Here is a 22,452-nt window from a genome sequence, read left to right on the forward strand (position 1 = left end):
AAATGATAATAGGAACATACATATTGATAATTACCTTAAATGTAAATGGATTAAATGCTCCAAACAAAAGACATAGACTGGCTGAATGGATACAAAAACAAGGCCCATAAATACACTGTCTACAAGAGACCCACTTCAGACCTAGGGACACATACAGACTGAAAGTGAGGGGATGGAAAAAGATATTCCATGCAAATGGAAACCAAAGAAAGCTGGAGTAGCAATTCTCATATCAGACAAAATAGACTTTAAAATAAAGACTATTACAGGAGACAAAGAAGGACACTACATAATGATCAAGGGATCGATCCAAGAGGAAGATATAACAAATGTAAATATTTTTGCACCCAACATAGGAGCACCTCAATATATAAGGCAAATGCTAACAGCCATAAAAGGAGAAATCGACAGTAACACAATCATAGGAGGGGACTTTAACACCCCACTTTCACCAGTGGACAGATCAACCAAGATGAAAATAAATAAGGAAACACAAGCTTTAAATGATACATTAAACAAGATGGGCTTCGTTGATATTTATAGGACATTCCATCCAAAACCAACAGAATACACCTTCTTCTCAAGTGCACATGGAACATTCTCCAGGGTAGACCATATCTTGGGTAACAAATCAAGCCTTGGTAAATTTAAGAAAATTGAAATCATATCAACAATCTTCTCCAACCACAACACTATGAGACTAGATATCAATTACAGTAAAAAAAAAAACTGTAAAAAATACAAACATGGAGGCTAAGCAATACACTACTAAATAACCAAGAGATCGCTGAAGAAATCAAAGAGGAAATCAAAAAATACCCAGAAACAAATGACAGTGAGAATAGGACAGCCCAAACCTATGGGATGCAGCAAAAGCAGTTCTAAGAGGGAAGTTTACAGCAATACAATCCTACCTCAAGAAACAAGAAAAATCTCAAATAAACAACCTAACCTTACACCTAAAGCAATTAGATAAAGAAGAACAAACAAAACCCAAAGTTAGCAGAAGGAAAGAAATCATAAAGATCAGATCAGAAATAAATGAAAAATAAAAGAAGGAAACAATTTATAAAGATTAATAAATCTAAAAGCTGGTTCTTTGAGAAGATAAACAAAATCGATAAAGCATTAGCCAGACTCATCAAGAAAAAAAGGGAGAAGACTCAGATCACCAGAAATAGAAATGAAAAAGGAGAAGTAACAACTGACACTGCAGAAATACAAAGGATCATGAGAGATTACTGCAAGCAACTCTATGCCAATAAAATAGACAACCTGGAAGAAACGGACAAATTCTTAGAAAAGCACCACCTTCTGAGACTGAACCAGGAAGAAATAGAAAATATAAACAGGCCAATCACAAGCACTGAAATTGAAACTGTGATTAAAAATCTTGCAACAAACAAAAGCCCAGCACCAGATGGCTTCACAGGCGAATTCTATCAAACATCTAGAGAAGAGCTAACACCTATCCTTCTCAAACTCTTCCAAAATATAGCAGAGGAAGGAACACTCCCAAGCTCATTCTACGAAGCCACCATCACCCTGCTACCAAAACCAGACAAAGATGTCACAAAAAAAGAAAACTACAGGCCAATATCTCTGATGAACCTAGATGCAAAAATCATCAACAAAATACAAGCAAACAGAATCCAATAGCACATTAAAAGGATCATACACCACGATCAAGTGGGCTTTATCCCAGGAATGCAAGGATTCTTCAATATATGCAGATCAATCAATGTGATACACCATATTAACAAACTGAAGGAGAAAAACCATATGATCATCTCAGTAGATGCAGAAAAAGCTTTTGACAAAATTCAACACCCATTTATGATAAAAACTCTCCAGAAAGTAGGCATAGAGAGAACCTACCTCAAAATAATAAAGGTCGTATATGATAAGCCCACAGCCAACATCATTTTCAGTGGTGAAAAACTGAAACCATTTCCTCTAAGATCAGGAACAAGACAAGGTTGCCCACTCTCACTACTATTATTCAACATAGTTTTGGAAGTTTTAGTCACAGCAATCAGAGAAGAAAAATAAATAAAAGGAATCCAAATTGGAAAAGAAAAAGTAAAACTGTCACTGTTTGTAGACGACATGATACTATACATAGAGAATCCTAAAGATGCTACCAGAAGACTACTAGAGCTAATCAGTGAATTTGGTAGAGTAGTAGGATATAAAATTAATGCACAGAAATCTCTTGCATTCCTATACACTAATGACGAAAAATCTGGAAGAGAAATTAAGGAAACACTCCCATTTACCATTGCAACAAAAAGAATAAAATACCTAGGAATAAACCTACCTAAGGAGACAAAAGACCTGTATGCAGAAAACTGTAAGACACTGAAGAAATACAAACAGATGGAGAGATATGCCATGTTCCTGGATTGGAAGAATCAACATTGTGAAAATGACTCTACTACCCAAAGCAATCTACAGATTCAATGCAATCCCTATCAAACTACCACTGGCATTTTTCACAGAACTAGAACAAAAAATTTCACAATTTGTATGGAAACACAAAAGACCCCGAATAGCCAAAGCAATCTTGAGAACGAAAAAAGGAGCTGGAGGAATCAGGCTCCCTGACTTCAGACTATACTACAAAGCTACAGTAATCAAGACAGTATGGTACTGGCACAAAAACAGAAATATAGATCAATGGAACAGGATAGAAAGCCCGGAGATAAACCTACACATATATGGTCACCTTATCTTTGATAAAAGAGCCAAGAGTATATACAATGGAGAAAACACAGCCTCTTCAATAAGTGGTGCTGGGAAAACTGGACAGCTCCCTGTAAAACAATGAAATTAGACAGCCCTCAGAATGGGAGAAAATATTTGCAAACCAAGCAACTGACATCGGTTTAATCTCCAAAATATACAAGCAGCTCATGCAGCTCAATATCAAAAAAACAAACAACCCAATCCAAAAATGGGCAGAAGACCTAAATAGACATTTCTCCAAAGAAGATATACAGATTGCCAACAAACACATGAAAGAATGCTCAACATCATTAATCATTAGAGAAATGCAAATCAAAACTACAATGAGATACCATCTCACACCAGTCAGAATGGCCATCATTAAAAAATCTACAAAGAGTAAATGCTGGAGAGGGTGTGGAGAAAGGGCACCCTCTTGCACTGTTGGTGGGAATGTAAATTGATACAGCCACTATGGAGAACAGGATGGAGGTTCCTTAAAAAACTAAAAATAGAACTACCGTACGACCCAGCAATCCCACTAGTGGGCATATACCCTGAGAAAACCATAATTCAAAAAGAGTCATGTACCGCAGTGTTCATTGCAGCTCTGTTTACAATAGCCAGGACATGGAAGCAACCTGAGTGTCCATTGACAGACGAACGGATAAAGAAGATGTGGCACATATATACAATGGAATACTACTCAGCCATAAAAAGAAACGAAATTGAGTTATTTGTAGTGAGGTGGATGGACCTAGAGTCTGTCATACAGAGTGAAGTAAGAAAGCGAAAAACAAATACTGTATGCTAACACATATATATGGAATCTAAAAAATAGTTCTGAAAAACCTAGGGGCAGGAAAGGAATAAAGACGCAGATGTAGAGAATAGACTTGAGGACATGGGGAGAGGGAAGGATAAGCTGGGAAGAAGTGAGAGAGTGGCATTGACATACATACACTACCAAATGTAAAATAGATAGCTAGTGGGAAGCAGCCGCATAGCACTGGGAGATCAGCTCAGTGTTTTGTGACCACCTAGAGGGATGGGATAGGGAGGGTGGGCGGGAAACGCAAGAAGGAGGGGATATGGGGATATATGTATATATATAGCTGATTCAGTTTGTTATGCAGCAGAAACTAACACAACAATGTAAAGCAACTATACTCTAATAAAGATGTTTAAAAAAACACAAATGCTGGAGAGGGTGTGGAGAAAAGGGAACTCTCTTGCGCTATTGGCGGGAATGTAAATTGATACAGCCACTGTGGAGAACGGTATGGAGGTCCCTTAAAAAACTAAAAGTAGAACTACCATATGACCCAGCAATCCCACTGCTGGGCATATACCCTGAGAAAACCATAATTCAAAAAGAGACATGTACCACAATGTTCATTGCAGCACTATTTACAATAGCCAGGACGTGGAAGCAACCTAAGTGTCCATCGACAGATGAATGGATAAAGAAGAAGTGGCACATATATACAGTGGAATATTACTCAGCCATAAAAAGAAACGAAATTGAGTTGTTTGTAGTGAGGTGGATGGACCTAGAGTCTGTCATACAGAGTGAAGTAAGTCAGAAAGAGAAAAACAAATACCGTATGCTAACACATATATATGGAATCTAAAAAAAAACTGGTTCTGATGAACCTAGGGGCAGGACAGGAATAAAGACGCAGATGTGGAGAATGGACTTGAGGACATGGGGAGAGGGAAGGGTAAGCTGGGAAGAAGTGAGAGAGTGGCATTGACATACATACACTACCAAACGTATAATAGCTAGCTAGTGGGAAGCAGCAGCATAGCACAGGGAGATCAGCTCGGTGCTTTGTGACCCCCTGGAGGTGTGGGATAGGCAGGTTGGAAGGGAGATACAAGAGGGAGGGGATATGGGGATATACGTATGCATATAGCTGATTCACTTTGTTGTACAGCAGAGACTAACACACATTGTAAAGGAATTATACTCCAGTAAAAATGTTAAAAAAAAGATTTACCCGCCTACAGACTCTCATTAAAGGAACTTACAAATAACAAAAATGAGAAAAAATAATCTCAGAAAGAAGGTCTGATTTGGAAGAAGAGATGTTATGTCTGGAAATGGATGTGTTATAAGCAGTCAGCACTTAATGAGGAATGAAGGAAGAACCCCAGTAAAACAGTGGGCGGCAATAAAGAAGAAATAAGGATACAGACTGCCTTGGAAGAGCTTATGAATTGATTGAGACCTTAAGAACATCTCCGAGTGGCACAGAAATGATGAAATGATAAAGACCCAAGGTTCTGGAAAAGAGGAGATTGTGTGATGTTATTACTGCGGCATATGTTTAATAAACTGAAAAGACCTAATATCTAATCAGAGAAGATAGTAATCTCTCCTGGAATCTCTGAAATCTGGCCTTTTTTCTTCCATGGACTGAATAGAGGGTCGTAGGATGGCCCTTTGTCAACAACAGCCAGAGTTAATGCTGAAACGTCATCATTAGTTATTCATTCCTACGAGTTAAACAAACCCTCTCCCTAGGATATAGTATGCATAGCAGTTCAGAGGTGCACCTGGTGCTTTAGCAGAGTGGGCCTGGGTATCGTTTTTAAAATTTCAAATCTTATGCTCTTTGCTATTACTCAGAAGAGATGGGGCAAGCCCACTTTCCACATCTCCTACTTATCTTTTTTCCCTTTGGTTGTTTGTCTTTTGCATGTTGATTTATGATAAATTATATATTAGAGACGTTAGCATTTTATCTATCATAAGCGTTGCAAAAATGTTCTTTGATCTGTAGATTTCTTTTTACTTGGTTATGCTGTCTTTTAACATATATAAGATTGCTTTGCTCTGTAGTCAAGTCTATGACTATTCCCTTTATGTCTTATGGGTTTGATTTCATACTTAGGAAGACCTTCCATCCCCAAGATGATAAAGATACTCATATATATTTGCCACCAATACCGTGATAGTTTTAATTTCAATGTTTAGATCTTAAATCCATATGAAATTTGCTTTGGTATGTGGTTTGAGGTAGTGGGTTCACCTTTTTGTTTTTCCACGTAAGTAGTCTATTGTCTTAACACCACTGATGGATACTCCGTTACTTCCCATGGATTTGAAATGCCACCTTTATTATATTATGAGTTCCAAAAGGTACATTGTTCTGTTTCTGCCTCCTTTTGTTCCATTGATCAACTTACCTGGGCCAGACCAAACTGTTTTAATTACTGTAGTTTAGTTGATAGAGATAGAGATATCAAGCATTTCCTCATCACTATTTAAAAATAAATTTCATGGCTATTCTCAGGCATTTTTCTCTTTCAGTTGAATTATTAAAACAACTTGTCAATTTTAATAAAAAATGGCTCATTGGGATTTAAATTTTAATTGCCCCGGATTTGGAGATTAATTTGAAAAGAATTGACATCTTTACAATATAGGATCATTTAATCAAGAGCAAAAAATGGTATTACCTCATTTATTCAGGAATTAAGTTGTGTGTGTGTGTGTGCATGCGTGTGCACACACGCACATGTGTCTGTGTCGATATCCATACGTTTTCGTATTGGTACTGTACATTTCTGAATATGAAATGTGGGCATGGGTTTGTTCCTCCTTTCAACTTTCCGCCCACAACCACCTATATAAGAATCACCAGTGATATGCGAGTGCCTTTTGATTATGTCACTGTGCTGGGTACCCAAACCCCAGCACCTTGGCCCCGACAAATTTGACCATCAACAGACAAGAACTCTGCCCAGTGGCATGTTTTGTCCTGGAGAGTGTCTGCTTGAACCAGTCAGAGCCTCTCTCTTAGGGATTTTGTTTTGAGATATAGCAATAGAATCCGCAGGGGTAGTGGAGTCAAGAAGCTGAAAAAGGGAAAGCAGTGAGCAAAAGCCAAGAGGCAGTATGAGTAAGCATAAAGCACGTGATAAAGAAAAGCATTTAGAGGTGATAGTGGGCATCAGCTGCAGTAAAGCAAATACAAAATATAGGAAAAGCTGAATCATGCGTATGGCAGAGTTGCGAGTGTGGGAAGCAGGGAACACCTGTTACTGAAGGATGAGACGATCACTGGGGCAGCCTCTTGAATCGTCGTATTATCGAGCCACCCAGAGCTGTTTTGTCTCTTGTGTATTCCAGTCTTCTATGAAGTTGGTCTGTGATATTGTTTTTCACTTCTCTGTATTTCTTTCCAATAAATGCCCATAAACTTAAAGCTCAGCTTTGGGAGGGAGGGCAGGGAGTTAGATGCATGTCCTCAAGCTACCATCTTAAATGAAAAACCTATTTCTCCTACTTAGCAGAAAACCTTCTTCGTCATGAAGAATAAGACTAATAAGCACGATCTCCCTCACTTTCTCCCACCCCTGCTCTCCTGCAAACATACCTCTCTCTTACTCCTCCCTTGTTTCTCACCAGTCTCAGGATGAGTAGCCCCTTCGTCTGATTCAAGTTCAGTGTCTTCTCCCCCCACCTCTTGACCCCATGCACACAGGCTTGTGCTCTTGATTATAATCCCTGGCCTCTACTCTGGGGGCTTTGCTCGTCAACCACCCTCCCTACTTATTTCTTTAGTTCCTCCTTCCTTCCTGACCCCTCTCACCCTATAACAGGTACAGCTCCTGTCACGCCCCCTCTCTATCTGTGGTCTGATCTTTCTGCTCCTTCACCCATCTTAATCAGCTTCCTGTGGGTGCTGCATTCATGGAGGGCATCCCCAATGATGTCCGAGTTGCCGGTGGTAAAGGGTATTTTTCAATGCCTATCTAGACTCTCTTTGCTGATCATTTTGGTTGTGCCTTAATTCTAGAAACTTCACTTCCTTAGCCTCTGATATCACACTCTTCTGATTTTCCTTGTTTTCTACCGCTTCTTACCATTTCTTTTCTCTCTTTCTTTTTAAACTGAGCTCCTCTTTTTTATCCCATCCCTGGATAATCCTGTCCTGGTTACTAGGCTACTACTAAGGGCTGCCCAGACTCTAGCCCTGAGCATCCCAATGTGTACATCCAGCTTCCTGCTTGTTTCCGCCCAGCTGCCAAGAACATCAATTCAGCAGATCTCAAACAGTGTTCCCGGGCTTCCTGTAATACCTTCTCCTACCCTTGTTCACTCTATTTCATTTTGGCACCACCATCACCTAAACTAGGAAACTGGTAGTCTTCTCTGTTGGTGAATTCCACGTGTCACCTTGACTAGGCCATGGGGTGCCCAGGCATTTGTTCAAACGTTATCTTGGTGTATGTGTGAGGATGTTTATGGATGAGATTAACATTTGAAATGGTAGACTGAATACAGCAGATTGCCCTGTCCGCTAAGGGTGGGCCACATCCAATCAGTTGATCCAGAACAGACTTTTACTCAGAAAGGCTGAGTAAGAGAGCATTCTTTTGCCTAACTGCCTTCAAGCTGGCACATTGGCTTTTTCGTGCCTTCAGACTCGATCTGAAACATGGGCTATTCCTTGGTCTTGAGTAAGCCCGCTTTCCAACTGGACCTGCACCACTGGCTCAGGCCTTTGAACTCAGATTGGGAGCTACACCATCTGCTCTCCTGGGACTCCAGCTTGCAGGCGGCTGACTGTGAGACTTCTCAGCCTCCATGACTGCATCAACCAATTCCTCAAAATAAATCTCTTCTTATATTTAAAACATACGTATATATACACATGCATATGTATATACACATGTATATACATTATACATGTCATACATTTTCTGTGTAACTGTGCAGATGCATATATATAGGATATGTAACTGGAGATATGTATATATCTATTGGTTCTTTTTCTCTGGAGAACCTGGACTGATACACCCTCCTTGCCTTATTGTCTCCAGTTTTTTCTCATGAATATGTATACTTACATCTATATACCTTTCTTACGTCTACTTATCTTATCTTGTCTCTCCAGGACACTCCATCCACAGTCAGTCCATCTAGTACTTCACCTGTCTCAAGTCTTGATTGCTTGAGAAGGAGCTACCTGAAATAGCAGTCACCATGTCCCTTCCCTGTTAAGAACCTTCCAGCAGCCCTCCAGGGTCACAGGGTCAACAAAATAGAGCCAAGCTCCTTGATTTGAGCGTCTAGGCCATTACCTGTCCCCTGCCTGCCTCCCTGGCTTTATTTCTTTCCACAGAAATCCCATTTTAACATTGTCCTTGGAGCCACCGGAGGCTTCCCTGGCTTACTTACCCCAGACGGAGACCACCGAACGGATAGATTCAATTCTGTGCTAATGCCTGAGTCAGCCCCGTGTCCTATCAGACTCCCTGAACCACCTCTACACTTTAAACCTACATCATGGACAGAATGAGGAAGGGGAAGAGGTTGGGTAGAAAAAAGATGTGCTTCATTCTTTTTCCCTTGGGACTTGTCCTCATGACAAATCAGAATGTGTAAAGCAAATAGCTGCCCCGTCACCAAAAAGGAGATGTGCTCAAAGTTGTGCCTGTGGCTAAACTTCTGATAAACGTGAAATCCGGGTTTCCTTCTGCCTTCCTGAAATCTTTCTGCCCTGTCTCCTGGAATCCTTACTTAACTCCAAATAAGAGGTCACTGGAGATTCAGTAATAGCATGTTTTGTTTTTAAATGTTACATTGAGTTACTAAGCTTCAAGAAGCTTTTCTTGTTGTTCACCATTGCTATATTGATTGTGGAACTAAATTTTTTATCTTTTTTAAATACTGACCAGTAAATCTTCAATTGTTTTTCATATTTTCAGGAAAATAAAATAATCCAGCTTATAGTCAATGACGGAGGAAAAGTGCCTGGTTTTTTTGCCACTGAGGAGTAGTTTAATGTTCTTGGGGGAATTTGTGATTAATTTCATTTGAGTAATCAGCACTTATAATCATGTTAAATAGCATGGCTTAAGCATTTTGATTTGCTGCTTAAATAATCTTATCAGAATCCCGACAGATTTTTTTTCAGCTTTAAATCATATTGACAACCTGTTCTTGACTTTATTATCCAAATATGAGGGTGAGGGCTTTTAATATTTATTTATTTGGTTGGGCCAGGTGTTAGTTGCAGCAAGCAGGCTCCTTAGTTGCGGCTCCAGGGCCCTTAGTTGTGGCTCACTAGCTCCTTAGTTGCAGCCCGCAGGCTCCTTAGTTGTGGCGTGTGAACTCTTAGTTGCAGCATGTATGTGGGATCTAGTTCCCTGACCAGGGATCGAACCCGGGTCCCCTGCATTGGGAGCACGGAGTCTTATCCACTGTGCCACCAGGGAAGTCCTGAGGGTAAGGGTTTTTAGAAATTTTATAAGCAGCAAAAATTTTTAAATGAAAGTGTCCAGTTTAATACTGTTTCTTATTTATTGGAACAGAAACCCAAATTACATAGCACAGCCCACCCAAAAAAGTTAGCTTCTGAGGTTCTGTATTTTAATCCTGCAGAGTATAAGTGACTTATAAAACCTTTCAGAAAAGAATTGGCATATTTAGTAGTGAGAGAGCAGAATCGTCATCTCTGCAGGTTTGCCATGACACTGGAGAATGTCTTGCTACAGGTGAGGTTCTTACGCATGTGAAGTACTCCAAACATACAGAAAAGTATAAGGAATTATTTAATGACAGGTATGTGCTCGTTATCTAAGTTTTGTTTTTTGTTTTTTTTTTTTTTGCGGTACGCGGGCCTCTCACTGTTGTGGCCTCTCCCGTTGCGGAGCACAGGCTCCGGACGTGCAGGCTCAGCGGCCATGGCTCACGGGCCCAGCCGCTCCGCGGCATGTGGGATCTTCCCGGACCGGGGCACGAACCCACGTCCCCTGCATCGGCAGGCGGACTCTCAACCACTGCGCCACCAGGGAAGCCCGTGTTAAGGTGTTTTATCATGTCAAGAAAGGGTCCTTCAATTCCTGTTTTCTTGAGTGCTGTTAACAGGAATGGGTATTGAATTTTTGTCTAAGTCTTCTTTCAGCATCTATGGAGATAATTATATTTTTTCTCTTTGATCTATCAATATTGATTTCCTAATATTGAAATGACCTTAAATTATTGGAATAAATCTCAACTGGTCATGGTGTATTATTTTCTTTATATGCTATTGGATTCTGTTTGCTAATATTTTTTTTTCAGTCCTTCTGTATCAATATTCACGAGTGACGATGATCGGCAAGTTTTTTTCTACTTTCTTTGGAGTCTTCATCAGGTTTAGGTATCAAAATACTCAATTTATTAAAAGAATTAGGAAATTTTCCTTTATTTTTGCATCAGTATTTTGAGCCAGTTTTCTATTTGCTGCTGTAACAGATCACCACAAGCTTAGTGCTTTAAAATAAAACAGATTTGTTATCTAACTGTTGTAAAAGTCAGAAGTCCAGAGTGGGTCCCCCTGAGCTAAGATTGAATGCAGGCTGCATTCATTTCTGGGGGTTCTAAAGGAAAATCCACTTTCTTGCCTGTACCGGCTTCTAGAGGCTGCCTCTAATCCTCAGTTCACGGTCTTCCACCTTCAGAGCCAGCAATGGTTTTTCTCTTATCGCGTTTCTCTGACGTTGACTCTCCTACCTCCCTCTCCCACCTTTAGAAGTGCCTGTGATTACTTTGGGTCTTCTGGATAATGCAGGATAATCTCCCTATTTTAAGGTCAGCTGATCAGCAACCTTAATTCTGCCTGCAACTTTAATTCCTCCTTGCCATGGAGCATAGCATAGTCATAAGTTCTGGGGATTCTGACATAGACATCCTTCTGGCGAAGGGAGGCATTATTCTGCCTGCCACAGTCTTCAGTGCTCTAGATCAATTTATAGAACACCGGAACAGTCAGATCTTTGAAGGTTTGATAGAAGACCACGGTGAAAATATCTGGGCCTGTTGTTTTTGTGTGTGTGTGGTAGTGCTTTAATCTGTGGAAATTTGCTCTCTTTAAACTTTTTCTGATGGGCTCAGTTTTGGTTATCTGTATTTCTTTAGAAAATTATCCATTTAATAAAGGATTTCAAATTTATTTGTATAGCGGCCTGTTACAACTTTTAATTCTTGTTTCTGTTTTCTTCTTGTCATTTCTTATTTTGTTTGTACATTCTCTCTTTTTCCTTGCTCAGGTTAGCTAGTGGCTTGCAATTTTGTTAACTTCTTTCAATTAAATCTACTGGTTTCCTATTCTCTACTTCATTAATTTCTGCTTTTGCCTTTACTCTTTCATTCCCAGGGCTTTCTTTTGGATTACTTTGTTGTTGTTTTCAGTTTTTTCAGCTAGGTATATGAGTCATTTATTTGCATCCTTTCATTTTTCACTTATGAAAGCATTTCCAGCTATGAGTTGTCCTCTCATAACTGCTTTAAATGTATCCCATGTGTTAGGGGTTTGGTGGTTTGTTTTTAAAACTTTAAAAAATTTCAATTTGTATTTTCTCTTTCACCCAAGAGTTGTTTAATGGGATTGTTTTTAGTTTTGGGTGTTTTTTTTTGCGGTACGTGGGCCTCTCACCGTTGTGGCCTCTTCCGTTGTGGAGCACAGGCTCCGGACGCGCAGGCTCAGTGGCCATGGCTAATGGGCCCAGCCGCTCTGTGGCATGTCGGATTTCCCGGACTGGGGCACAAACCCATGTCCCCTGCATTGGCAGGCAGACTCTCAACCACTGCGCCACCAGGGAAGCCCTGTTTTTAGTTTTGATTAATGATTTCTCTTTTCATTTCATTGGTTAATAATCTCTACTTTTATTGCGCTGTGATCAGAGTATTGCTTGTAATATTTCTCATTCATGGAACTTACTGATGTTTCTTTATGATCAGTTTTTATGCGTGGTTCAAAGGCTCTTGACAAGGTATATTTGCTTAAATTATCAAAATATAAAGTTCAGTATATATCCAATAGGCCTACCTAATTGATTCTGCTTTGTTTGTTTATCCACTTGATCTGTCTTGAGCTGGGAGTGGTAAATCTGCTTCATAAAGTTGGTTACTTTGTTATTTGGAGCATAGATATTCATAAGTATTTTATTTTCATTGTAAATTTGGCTTTTAGCATTAAAAGGTGCCCTTCTTTGCTGTGTTTAACACTTTTAGGCTTGAATTCCTATTTGTTAGATATCAAGATTGCTGCTTCTGCTTTCTTATTGTTTTCATTTTCCTGGAATACCCTTATCCATCCATTTATATTTTGCCGTGCTGAATCATTTTGTTTTATATATCACACGAATACAGCATATAGTTGGGTCTTACGTTGTGAGCTGAATTGAGAATCTTTTTCTTATAATTGGTGAAATTAGCCCATTACACGCATCGATATGGCTGATACGTTTGGTCTCAATTCTATCATAATGTTTTATAATTACATCTATTATGTTCTGTTGATGTGTTTCTTTTTCTAAAGCTGTATATTCTTTGCCCTTTAAGGTTAAAGAATGGAATTTAGGAACATTTTATTTTTATTTTAGTGGTTACCTTTACACTTACACCTTTTTTCAGTGTTCCCAGTCCTGTTTTCTTATCTAACCTTTGACCATCTGGTTTGCCAGTTTTTAATTGTATCCTTTAACTCCTACCTATTGCCTTCACAGCAGCCAAGGAGCTTAACTTAACCTTCTTTATCCTCTTCCTATTTTCTAGTTTTCCTCTTCCTAGTTTTCTTTCTTACTAGTTTTTTAGTTGCATTATTTCTTTTTAGTTGTCACGACATATAGAATTTGTACATTAGTCTTCCATCCTCGTACTCACGTTTGGTTTTGTCTTAGATCTGCAATTCTGTGCATAAATCCTTACGTCAGTCCTTTTGATGAAAATTTCCCAGTCATCTCTCAGTTGAATGACACACAAACTCTAGGCTATTCCTTCAGAAAGACTCATAGGTACAAAATTCCCTACGTCCTTGTGTTTTAAACTTTCTCTATAGCCTTGATACTTGGGGAGCTTGACTTTTTAGAAAGTCCTTGTTTTATATGTTCTTTCATTAAGTTGTTCTTTGTTCGTCTTTAAATACTGCTCCATTGTTGTCTTACTTTGAATATCTAACATTTCTGCCCTTGTAATTAGGTGATCTTTTTGCCTAGAGATCTTGATTTTTTTTCTAATCTCTAAATTCTAACAGACTTAGTAGAAGTTAAACATCTTAGCGCTGTTTAAATCTGGGCTACTTTTCCCAGGTACCCAGTGTGTTTTTTCAAAATGAAGATTCAGTTCTCTGAAAAGCTTTCTTACAGTGTTTTTTTTAACATCTTTATTGGAGTATAATTGCTTTACAGTGGTGTGTTTGTTTCTGCTTTATAACAAAGGGAATCAGCTGTACGTATACATATATCTCCTCCCTCTTGTGTCTCCCTCCCACCCTCCCTATCCCACTCCTCTAGGTGGTCACAAAGCACCAAGCTGATCTCCCTGTGCTATGAGGCTGCTTCCCACTAGCTATCTATTTTACATTTGGTAGTGTATATATGTCCATGCCACTCTCTCATTTTGTCTCAGCTTACCCTTCCCCCTCCCTGTGTCCTCAAGTCCATTCTCTACATCTGCATCTTTATTCCTGTCCTACAGTATGTTTTTTAAGTATCATACCTGTTCCATTATTTTGTTTTTTCTCTTCAGGAGTCTAATAATATGAGTATTAATCCCTCTTTATCTGTTTTTCATTTCCCGTATTTTCTCCATGGCCCTTTTTTAATTCTTTCTTTTTCTCATTTTTATTTTCTTGTTTGCTTTTCTGCCTTTTAAAGTGCCTTTTATTAAATTTTCATTTTAATTTATCTTGCTTTGAGTACTTTGTAATTTAATCTTCATCTTTGAGATCACTGTCTTTTTCTTCCATTTCAAAATTCAATCAATAGCAGAGGTGTAAGAGGTGGTCAGATTCTTGGGCTATTTTTCAGGGAGAGCTGACAGGATTTGCTGCTGGACTGTATGTAGGATTAGAGTTCATTATATTATTTTCAAAGAATTGTGGTCACCTTCACTGCAAGTGCAGACTTTTTGCAAACATCGGGTATACTCACTAGTTGTGAGGCACCTACCATTTCCTTCCCTGAAGTGGTCGCATATTTGAGAATCTGGGCATATGATGTAGCATAGAAGCTATGGAGCCGTTGGTTGGAGGCCATGTGACAATCTCCAGTGAGCATTGCTGATAACGTTTAGCGACAGACCCACACAGCTAAATGGCCAGGGTCTTCTCATCAGTGGAAAAAGAGAAAGAGGAAAATAGTAGGGCGGTTGGGAGAGTCAGCTTTCTCCCACGCTTAGGCAGTAAAGATAACAGCGTGCAGTGGCACCCTTAATGTCTTGTACTTCTTCAGAGCTGCAAATCGAAAGAAAGGTCCAGGCGGATGTCAGAGCGGTTTCTCTGTCTTTGCTTGATGATATCTATGCAGTTGGGCCTGAGGATTAATGTTCTGCAGGGGTCGTAAACACCCCCCACCAAACATTAGAGCAACAGCCGTGTTGTTCCCTATTAGCAGGTCTCTATGTCTTGAAGTTCTTCAACTTTAACTAGGATGAGTCTGCTCAACGTTTAATGTATTTATTCAACGTGTACCGGTACTTACTGTGTGCCTGGTGCCGTGCTGAGTGATAAGGATGCTGTCAGGTCCTTAGAGGCTCTCTCGGAGCTGGTGACCTTATACAGGAAGGCAAACAGGTCAGAGAACTGTTTGATTGCCATGGTGAGAGGTGCTACAAAGGAAGAGTAGAGGTTTCTGGGAAAACCTTCACCTAACTGAGGTGCTGGGGACTAGTCTTAACAAAAGGAAGAAGCCATATGCCGAGTTCAGTGAGTTACACATCGTTCCCATTCCTGCAGTGATCCCGTCTGTCCTTGGAGAGGCTGCTGCTTCATCATGGTATAGTAAGAAGGGCTAGGGCACTGGGATAGACACCTAGGTTGGTCACAGACACCATCCCAGTGTGCAAGTCCTTTCACCCTCTCTTTATAATGGCCAGTCGGTCGCACCGCTGATGGATATTCAGCTTGTGGTCCCCAGTGGCCACCCTTCTCATCTAATGTATGTCAAATAGACAGATGCACTTTGCAGCTTTGCCAACTGTTGGCCATCTCTGTATCTGATTCTGTCAGTTATCCAGTCTTGTCCAGCCTCTTTATCCAGCTAGTAAAGGTCATTTTGAATTTCACGGCTCTTACAAGAGTAGCCAGCTCTTCTGAATATAATGCAGAAACTTAAGGAGGATACCTCTCCTGCAGTCATCCTAGTCACTGACTTAAAAGGAAAAAAAATAAAGGTACTGTCAAAGACTAACAGATTCAAAACAAAGAAGATTGTCATACCTAAATAGCAGCCTTCCTACTTGGGTATTACAGAAAAGTGACAGCTCTTTTGACAAGTATCTAAGAACAGAATAGTATATATGTCATTTGTTTCTTTTTTTTTAATACTCTTAATATTCTAGATCCTGGTTATTACATGAAAGGTGTTTCAGAGCATCTATTGTCTGTATGCAAATGATTGTAACCATCAATTACTTCCAGTTTCAAAATTTCTGTTTCATATTTTCGCTTTCCAGCCCGTTCCCACCTCATTAAAATCTCTAGATGGCTTGTGTCTGGTAAATGCTGTGCCTATTTTCCTGGCGTCCCCTTTGCTGAAATCCAGTGCAAGAGCTGCAGCCCATATTTTAGATGCATGGAGACAGGAGGGGCATGGACGGCGGAACCACAATAAACAGATGGTTGCCTTGACAGTCTGTAAGAGGCTCTCTCATGATCGTTTTTCATGGTTTTTCTTTTGAAATAAGTAGTGAGACAGACATACAGTTCTGATCTCGTTGACCTCCTGCACATGGCCCATGGCTGACAAACGCACGAAACAACAAAACGCTTCTGCCAGGAAGCCACGATCACTGGGTTCCACTCCTGCGAGGTCCTTCCCGCGTCCCTTGAGGCAGTGGTCACGGAGACCAAGTCCCGAGGCAGACTCCTGGTGCCGTGGGTGTGAACTGAGGGAGGCACAGCAAGGGGGCGGGATATTTTGGGGAAGGCAGATGTAAACAATTATGATTACATGGAGCAGAATGTCATGAGCAAGAGCAAGTACACACAGTGATGTGAAATCAGAGAGAAGGAGAAAATTCACTGCAGTGGAAGGATCAGGCAGAAGAGGTGAAGCGGCACCGAGGGGACAGCGCAGTCGGGTTTGAGCCGAGGGAGCCTTGCGTCTGATGGGTGATTGGGGCTGGGGGATAGGTCAGGAACTCCAAGTTCAAGGAAGACAGAGAAACAAGAATCATAAAACTGACTATTTTAACGTTGACTTATGCCCAAGGTTTCTACTGTGTCAGTTTAAAGTTATTCGTACATTGGTTTGTAAATGTACCTTAAAAAAAAAAAAAAAAAACACTACAGTAGAGGCTCTTGCTCCAAATTCTGAAAATGTGGGGCAATTTCATAAGTATGTTTGAATTTCTTTTATATTTTTATATACTCACATCCCTCATCCAGATTATAACACAGACTTACAATTATGTAGGCCTTACAGATAAAAGCACCGTGGTAAAGACACAGCTTCGGAGTCAGATCTGAGTTCAGGACCCCACTCCATCTTTTCCTCGCTTGATGTTTGCATGGCAGGATGTCCGATCTCTGAGCCTCATTTTCCTCATCTGCAAAATGAAGACGATAATAGGGCTGATTTCGCGTTGCTCTTTGAGGGTTACATGAGCTGTTTGCATGCAAGCCCTAAGCACAGTGCCTGGCATCTACTAATGATCAGTTAATGTTCATCATTATTTATTGCTCTAAAACATCACGTGTTTATGAGGTTTTCTCTGAAGAGGTATCCCAGTAGACCTTCTTATAACTTTTCTGAATGTTTGTTCCTACTCCCATGCAAAAAAATATATACCAGGAATAAAACTCATCTCAAGCTTTTTTTAAATATTAGGAACTAAAATGTCCCAGATTTCATCAGGCTGCGAGGTCACAGCTTCCTTTGTGCTAAATTACAATAGTCTAATCCCCCATTCTGTATGCCTTCAAGAAGTTCAGCCTTTTCTTCAGATATCTATGCATTTGGGGAACTCTTTAGAAAATTCCTATGCCGGCCCTTGGCTTGGGCATGTTGTATAGGCCCGTTGATCTCCCCCAAATTGAGTTTCATTGAGCACTTTTTCTCATGTGAAGGCCCCAAGAGAAGGAGCTGTTACTGTCTCATTCCATCCTAAGGCCCCATCTTGATTTCTTCATGACATCTTCCAAGGACGTTTTGTCTGAGGGAAGGACTACTTCCTTCAAGGGAAATCTCAGTCCAAACAGGTGGCCCTCAAAAGACAACGAACAACACGGGATTTGTGATGTGTAACTCCCATCCCCAACTAGAAGGAGCCAGGGCACCTGGAGGGGAGGGATGGCTGGTCCCAGATCTGTAGCAGGAAACATCCCAGGTGAGCCTAAGATACCGTGTTGTGTCAGAAAGCAAGAAAGGGAGACGAATGAGTTGTGTCAACAGGACACAGGGGCTATTAAGAAGGTGCTCCCATTGGTCAGAGATGAGATAAACTGAGCATCTAAAAAGGGTAATAAATGCAATCGACTAAAACACATTGCGTATATTAACATAAAAACATGAATTTATAATGATGTTTGGAAGAAGTGAGAGAAAGCAAATAACCTCATTGGGTACCATTACAACCCCAAGTCTTTATTCAGAAAATTGGCACTTAAAGGGAAAGGAGTGAGCATTTATCCCATCTTTCCTGTACATCCTGTATTGCTGGGAATTGAAATCGCCCTAGTTGATGAAGAAAACTTCTTTTCTTATATAAAAATTCTAGCCAAGAAATGCAAAAGGATGATAGAGTCAGAACATCATGTTGTAACTCCTAATGAAATAATCGATTCAGGTAATAATCATTAATGAAAGCATTAGATGAGCTGATGATGGGGAACTTTCTAATGGAAGAGATGAAGCCATCACATCTGATTCACTGTAGTGTCACTGACGATGGAACCCCCAGTCATTGTGTGCTTCCCGATGGGTTGCAGGGTCATGTCCACAGTATCACATCCGAGGTATTGTTGCCCAGGTACATTCAACCTCGAATCTCATCCAGCCGCAAGAACTGAATTTTATTTACAGGGTTGTAAGAACAAGGGAAATGACACTACAAGGAAGCAAAGAGGCAAGTCCAGAATGTGGGACATTCTATAAGCCAAACAACCCAGTTTCTGAACAAATCAATGGCGGCAGGGAGATAGGAAGGGGAGGGTGGGCCCTACTGGTTGATAAAAGAGGCCTAGGAGACTTAACACCTAATGTAATATGTGAACCTAGTTTGGGTCAAGAAAACCAACTGTAAAATAATTTTGTTTCAGAGAAGCCAGGGAAATGTTATTACAGACTAAGTGTTAGATGCCAAGGATATATTGTCAGTTTTGTTCGGGGTTTTGACGGCATTGTGATTATGTGAAAATGCTCAGAATTTTCAGCAATGCATACTAAAATATGTAGGGCTTGACTTTAAAATACTTTAACAAAAAAAAAAAAAGAAAAGGGACAAGTGAAAATAAAGTTTCAAATCTTGATAATTGCTGAATCTGGGTGATGGACGTATGAAAAAAAGTTTAAATAAAAAAGGGATAGATGTAACATATGCGCCAACATCTTGGTAACTGTTGAAACTGGGTATATGAAGGTCCTTCATATTTATCCCTCTGTTTTTGAGTACATTTGAAGTTTTTTCACTGACAAAATAAAGACGGTGTAACTCTAGGACACTGGTACATTTCTCAAAATCTGGGTTGTTTGCTCTGAGATCTCACCATGTGTGCGATTTGAGCACAGCCAGTCCCGGGCCCCTTGGCGCCCTCTGTGCACAGGAAGAGAAGCTGAATCCATCTTTCTTTGGGCAGCCTCGCCTCTCACCCTCTCTCCTGTGGGCAGCAGCGGGAGCAAGCATGCTCAGACCTTGCACAAGAACAAGCAGTCATTTTCTAGGACGGTGCAATCTAAATCCTAATTTAGAAGGAAAGGGTGCCCTCAGGTGCAGAAAAGCAATTCTGCCTGAAGAAAGCCTTCTGCACGCGGCGCTGGCCAGCTTCTTTGAGCCCCCCTGCCCTGCTGCTCCACCCACAAGAAAGGCTTTGCTCTGTTTTCATTTGATCAGAAACTTACTGTGCAAGGACTGCCTACGCCCAGGGGAATGCACGCCACCACTTCTTTATTTTTATCTATCGTAAAATGCACATGACATAACATTTACCACTTCAGCCACTTAAGTGTACAGTTCAGTACCATTCAGTGCAGTCACATTATGAGGCTCCAGCCTCTAGAGCTCTTTCCATCTTGCAAAACTGAAGCTCTGTCCCCAGTAAGTATCTCCTCATTCCCGCCTTTCCCACAGCCCCTGGCAACCACCGTTCTACTATCTGTGTCTAGGAATTCGACGACTCTAGGGACCTCATGTAAGTAGGATCATACCGTATTTGTCTTTTTGTGACTGGCTTATCTCACGTAGCGTAAGGTCTTCCAGGTTCATCCGTTGTAGCATGTGACAGGATTTCCTTCCTTTTTAAGGCAGAATAATATTGCGTTGTATGGATGGGTACATTTTGTTTATCCCTTCATCCATCGATGGACACTTGGGTTGCTTCCCAAGTGTCCTGGTTTGTGATCAGTGCTGCTATGAACATGGGTGTACCAAGGCATCGCTTCTTGCAATATCAAGTTTTTCTCCCATGGTGTCAAAAGCCTCCAGCAACAGCTCTCAGCCCAGGTTGAAGCTCAAGGTCCTGTCAGCTCTTCTCTCTCCGAGAGGTCTGCCTGAGCTCACTGCCAGAGAGGGCAAGCCTGTGTGAGAGGGAGGCACCTGTGTACCTCCTGACATCAAAGAGCCCAGGCGGTGGCCACTGCCTTCCCCTGATACACTTTGTCTGAAAACAATAAAAGTAATACATTCTGGCAAGATGGTAAACAGTGGAAATTCACTCCCTCACCCCTATTTTCCATTCCCCAAGGATCAGCTGCTGTTGGATGAACGGTGGGATTTTTTCCAACAGATTTATTGTAGACATATACAAACGCATATGTGTGTATAGTTCTGCTTCATTTTTCATAAAAGTTTCCATACACTGGAAAGGTGCTAGATATCGAGGGTGTTCCCATTTTTATGCTGTTACAAATGATGCTAAACTGAATATCCTTATGCATACACTCTCGTATATATGTGTTACCGTAGGATAGAAGTCGATCTGTTGGGTCAAAGTGTATGTACATTTAAAATTTTGATAGAAACAGCCTAAAGAATTATACCAGTTTACCTGTTAGTGCTAAAGAAAGATTTGAGTTTATTCTTTCAAGTTCGGGACAAACATTCTGGTCTGTTGTTATTTAATCACCAAATACCCTTGACCTCTCTGCAAGCAATCTAAGTCACCTGTGCTACTTAACTAAAATCGGCTTGGAAAAATCTCAAGTTAGTAAGATTACCTAATTTTTACTATTGTCTGCTTCCAGTCTTAGGTAAATTTAATGGGCAAAAATGTAATTGTATACTTCTGCAGACAGTAAATTTCAGGATTTCTCCCCTGAGATATCAGGAAGTATAAAGTTAATTTCATAAATATTTGCATCTCTCTCAGGATTACACAAACATATTTTTAAATACCACGTTTCTTTTGAAATTAAAAAAAAAAAAACCCTTCGCTCCCACCCCTGTCCCTTTTTGATTTTGAACTTTTTGAAAAATTACAAATCGTCCAGAAAGATCCAGTCCGCTAAGACTTTTATGCTGATATGCCCACGAGATATAGCTGCCCACACCCCAATTTTAATTACTTAAGCCACTTGAATGGTTTGGTCTGTCAAATAAGACAAGCGATTTCACGACTGTATTTCAAATATAAAGATTTCCTCCAATGGGGCAAAACTGTTCGTGGCACACAAATTTGAAAAGGAGCAATGGGTGGTCCCCTCCGCGCCGCCCCCCTCCGCCCAGGCAACGATGCCCTGAGAGGCGGGTTACATGGAGGAAAGGCCGTGTATTATGCATCACGTTTATAAGCGTCTTTACTTCTCGGGAAAATAGAAAGCCAGTATTTGAGCAGAGCCACGTCTCTCGCAGTCCTCTCCGTGGTCCTCAGCCCAAGCATCCCTGGAAGACCAGCCCTTTTGTGTTTCCTGCGTCCTCTCCAGGCGTGGCTGCGTCGCGCTGGGGCGCGACCGCGCGAGGGGGAGGGCCGGGAGCGGCGCGCCGGCTGTCCCCTCCGGGAGGTGGCATTGGTAAATGCTCGATTGTTACGCGACGATTGATTTGCCTCACTCTGAGGATTCCAGTGGCAAAGTGACCCTCCCTCCAACTGTCCCCTCCCTTCCTGGCTCCCGCCCTGCCTCTCCCCGCAGCGGGAACCCAACGCGGCCGCCCCGCGTTCCTCCTCCTCCTCTCCTTCCTCTGGTTCCCGGATTCCAGAAGTTATTAGGAGAAATAAGGTAGCCGAGGGGACCACATGGAAGTTGTGACAGCTCCCAGCGGCGCGCCCCTCTCGCTGGAGCCATCACCTCGCCTTAGCGATTACCCGCCGACACACTGAATGAAGGAGGTCCCCTTGCCAGCCAGCCTGCCGAGATGGGCCACTGCTGCTGCAAGCCTTATAACTGCCTTCAGTGCCTGGACAAGACGGTACTTTGCCTTCCCTGTCTCTCTCTCCCTCCCCTCCTCCTTCCAAAGGGCAGAGAGAAGGCCAGAGCCAGCGCCTCTGTCCCTGTCCCCGGCATGCGTGTGCACTTGTCTTGTGGGTGAGCATGAGGCCGCCCTGACTGGCTCCCGGTGCCGAATGGGAG

At 41.2% G+C, this 22,452-nt stretch overlaps 1 protein-coding gene across 9 annotated transcripts in view; it reads left to right on the top strand.

The window, feature by feature from the left end:
• MTUS2 (microtubule associated scaffold protein 2) overlaps positions 1–22,452 on the top strand; it is a 496,165-nt gene that overhangs the window by 413,296 nt on the left and 60,417 nt on the right. The window contains exon 1 of one of the 9 annotated variants that reach the window (XM_030882585.2): positions 21,912–22,291. The exons of the other annotated variants lie outside the window; for them this stretch is intronic. Within the exon in view, the coding sequence (XP_030738445.1) occupies positions 22,238–22,291 (54 nt within the window). The 5' untranslated portion in view covers positions 21,912–22,237. Of the gene's footprint in view, positions 1–21,911; positions 22,292–22,452 lie in introns of those variants that run through there. 9 annotated transcript variants of the gene reach the window in all.

This window comes from Globicephala melas, chromosome 18, assembly GCF_963455315.2.
Source record: "Globicephala melas chromosome 18, mGloMel1.2, whole genome shotgun sequence".
NCBI classification, from domain to species: Eukaryota; Metazoa; Chordata; class Mammalia; order Artiodactyla; family Delphinidae; genus Globicephala; species Globicephala melas.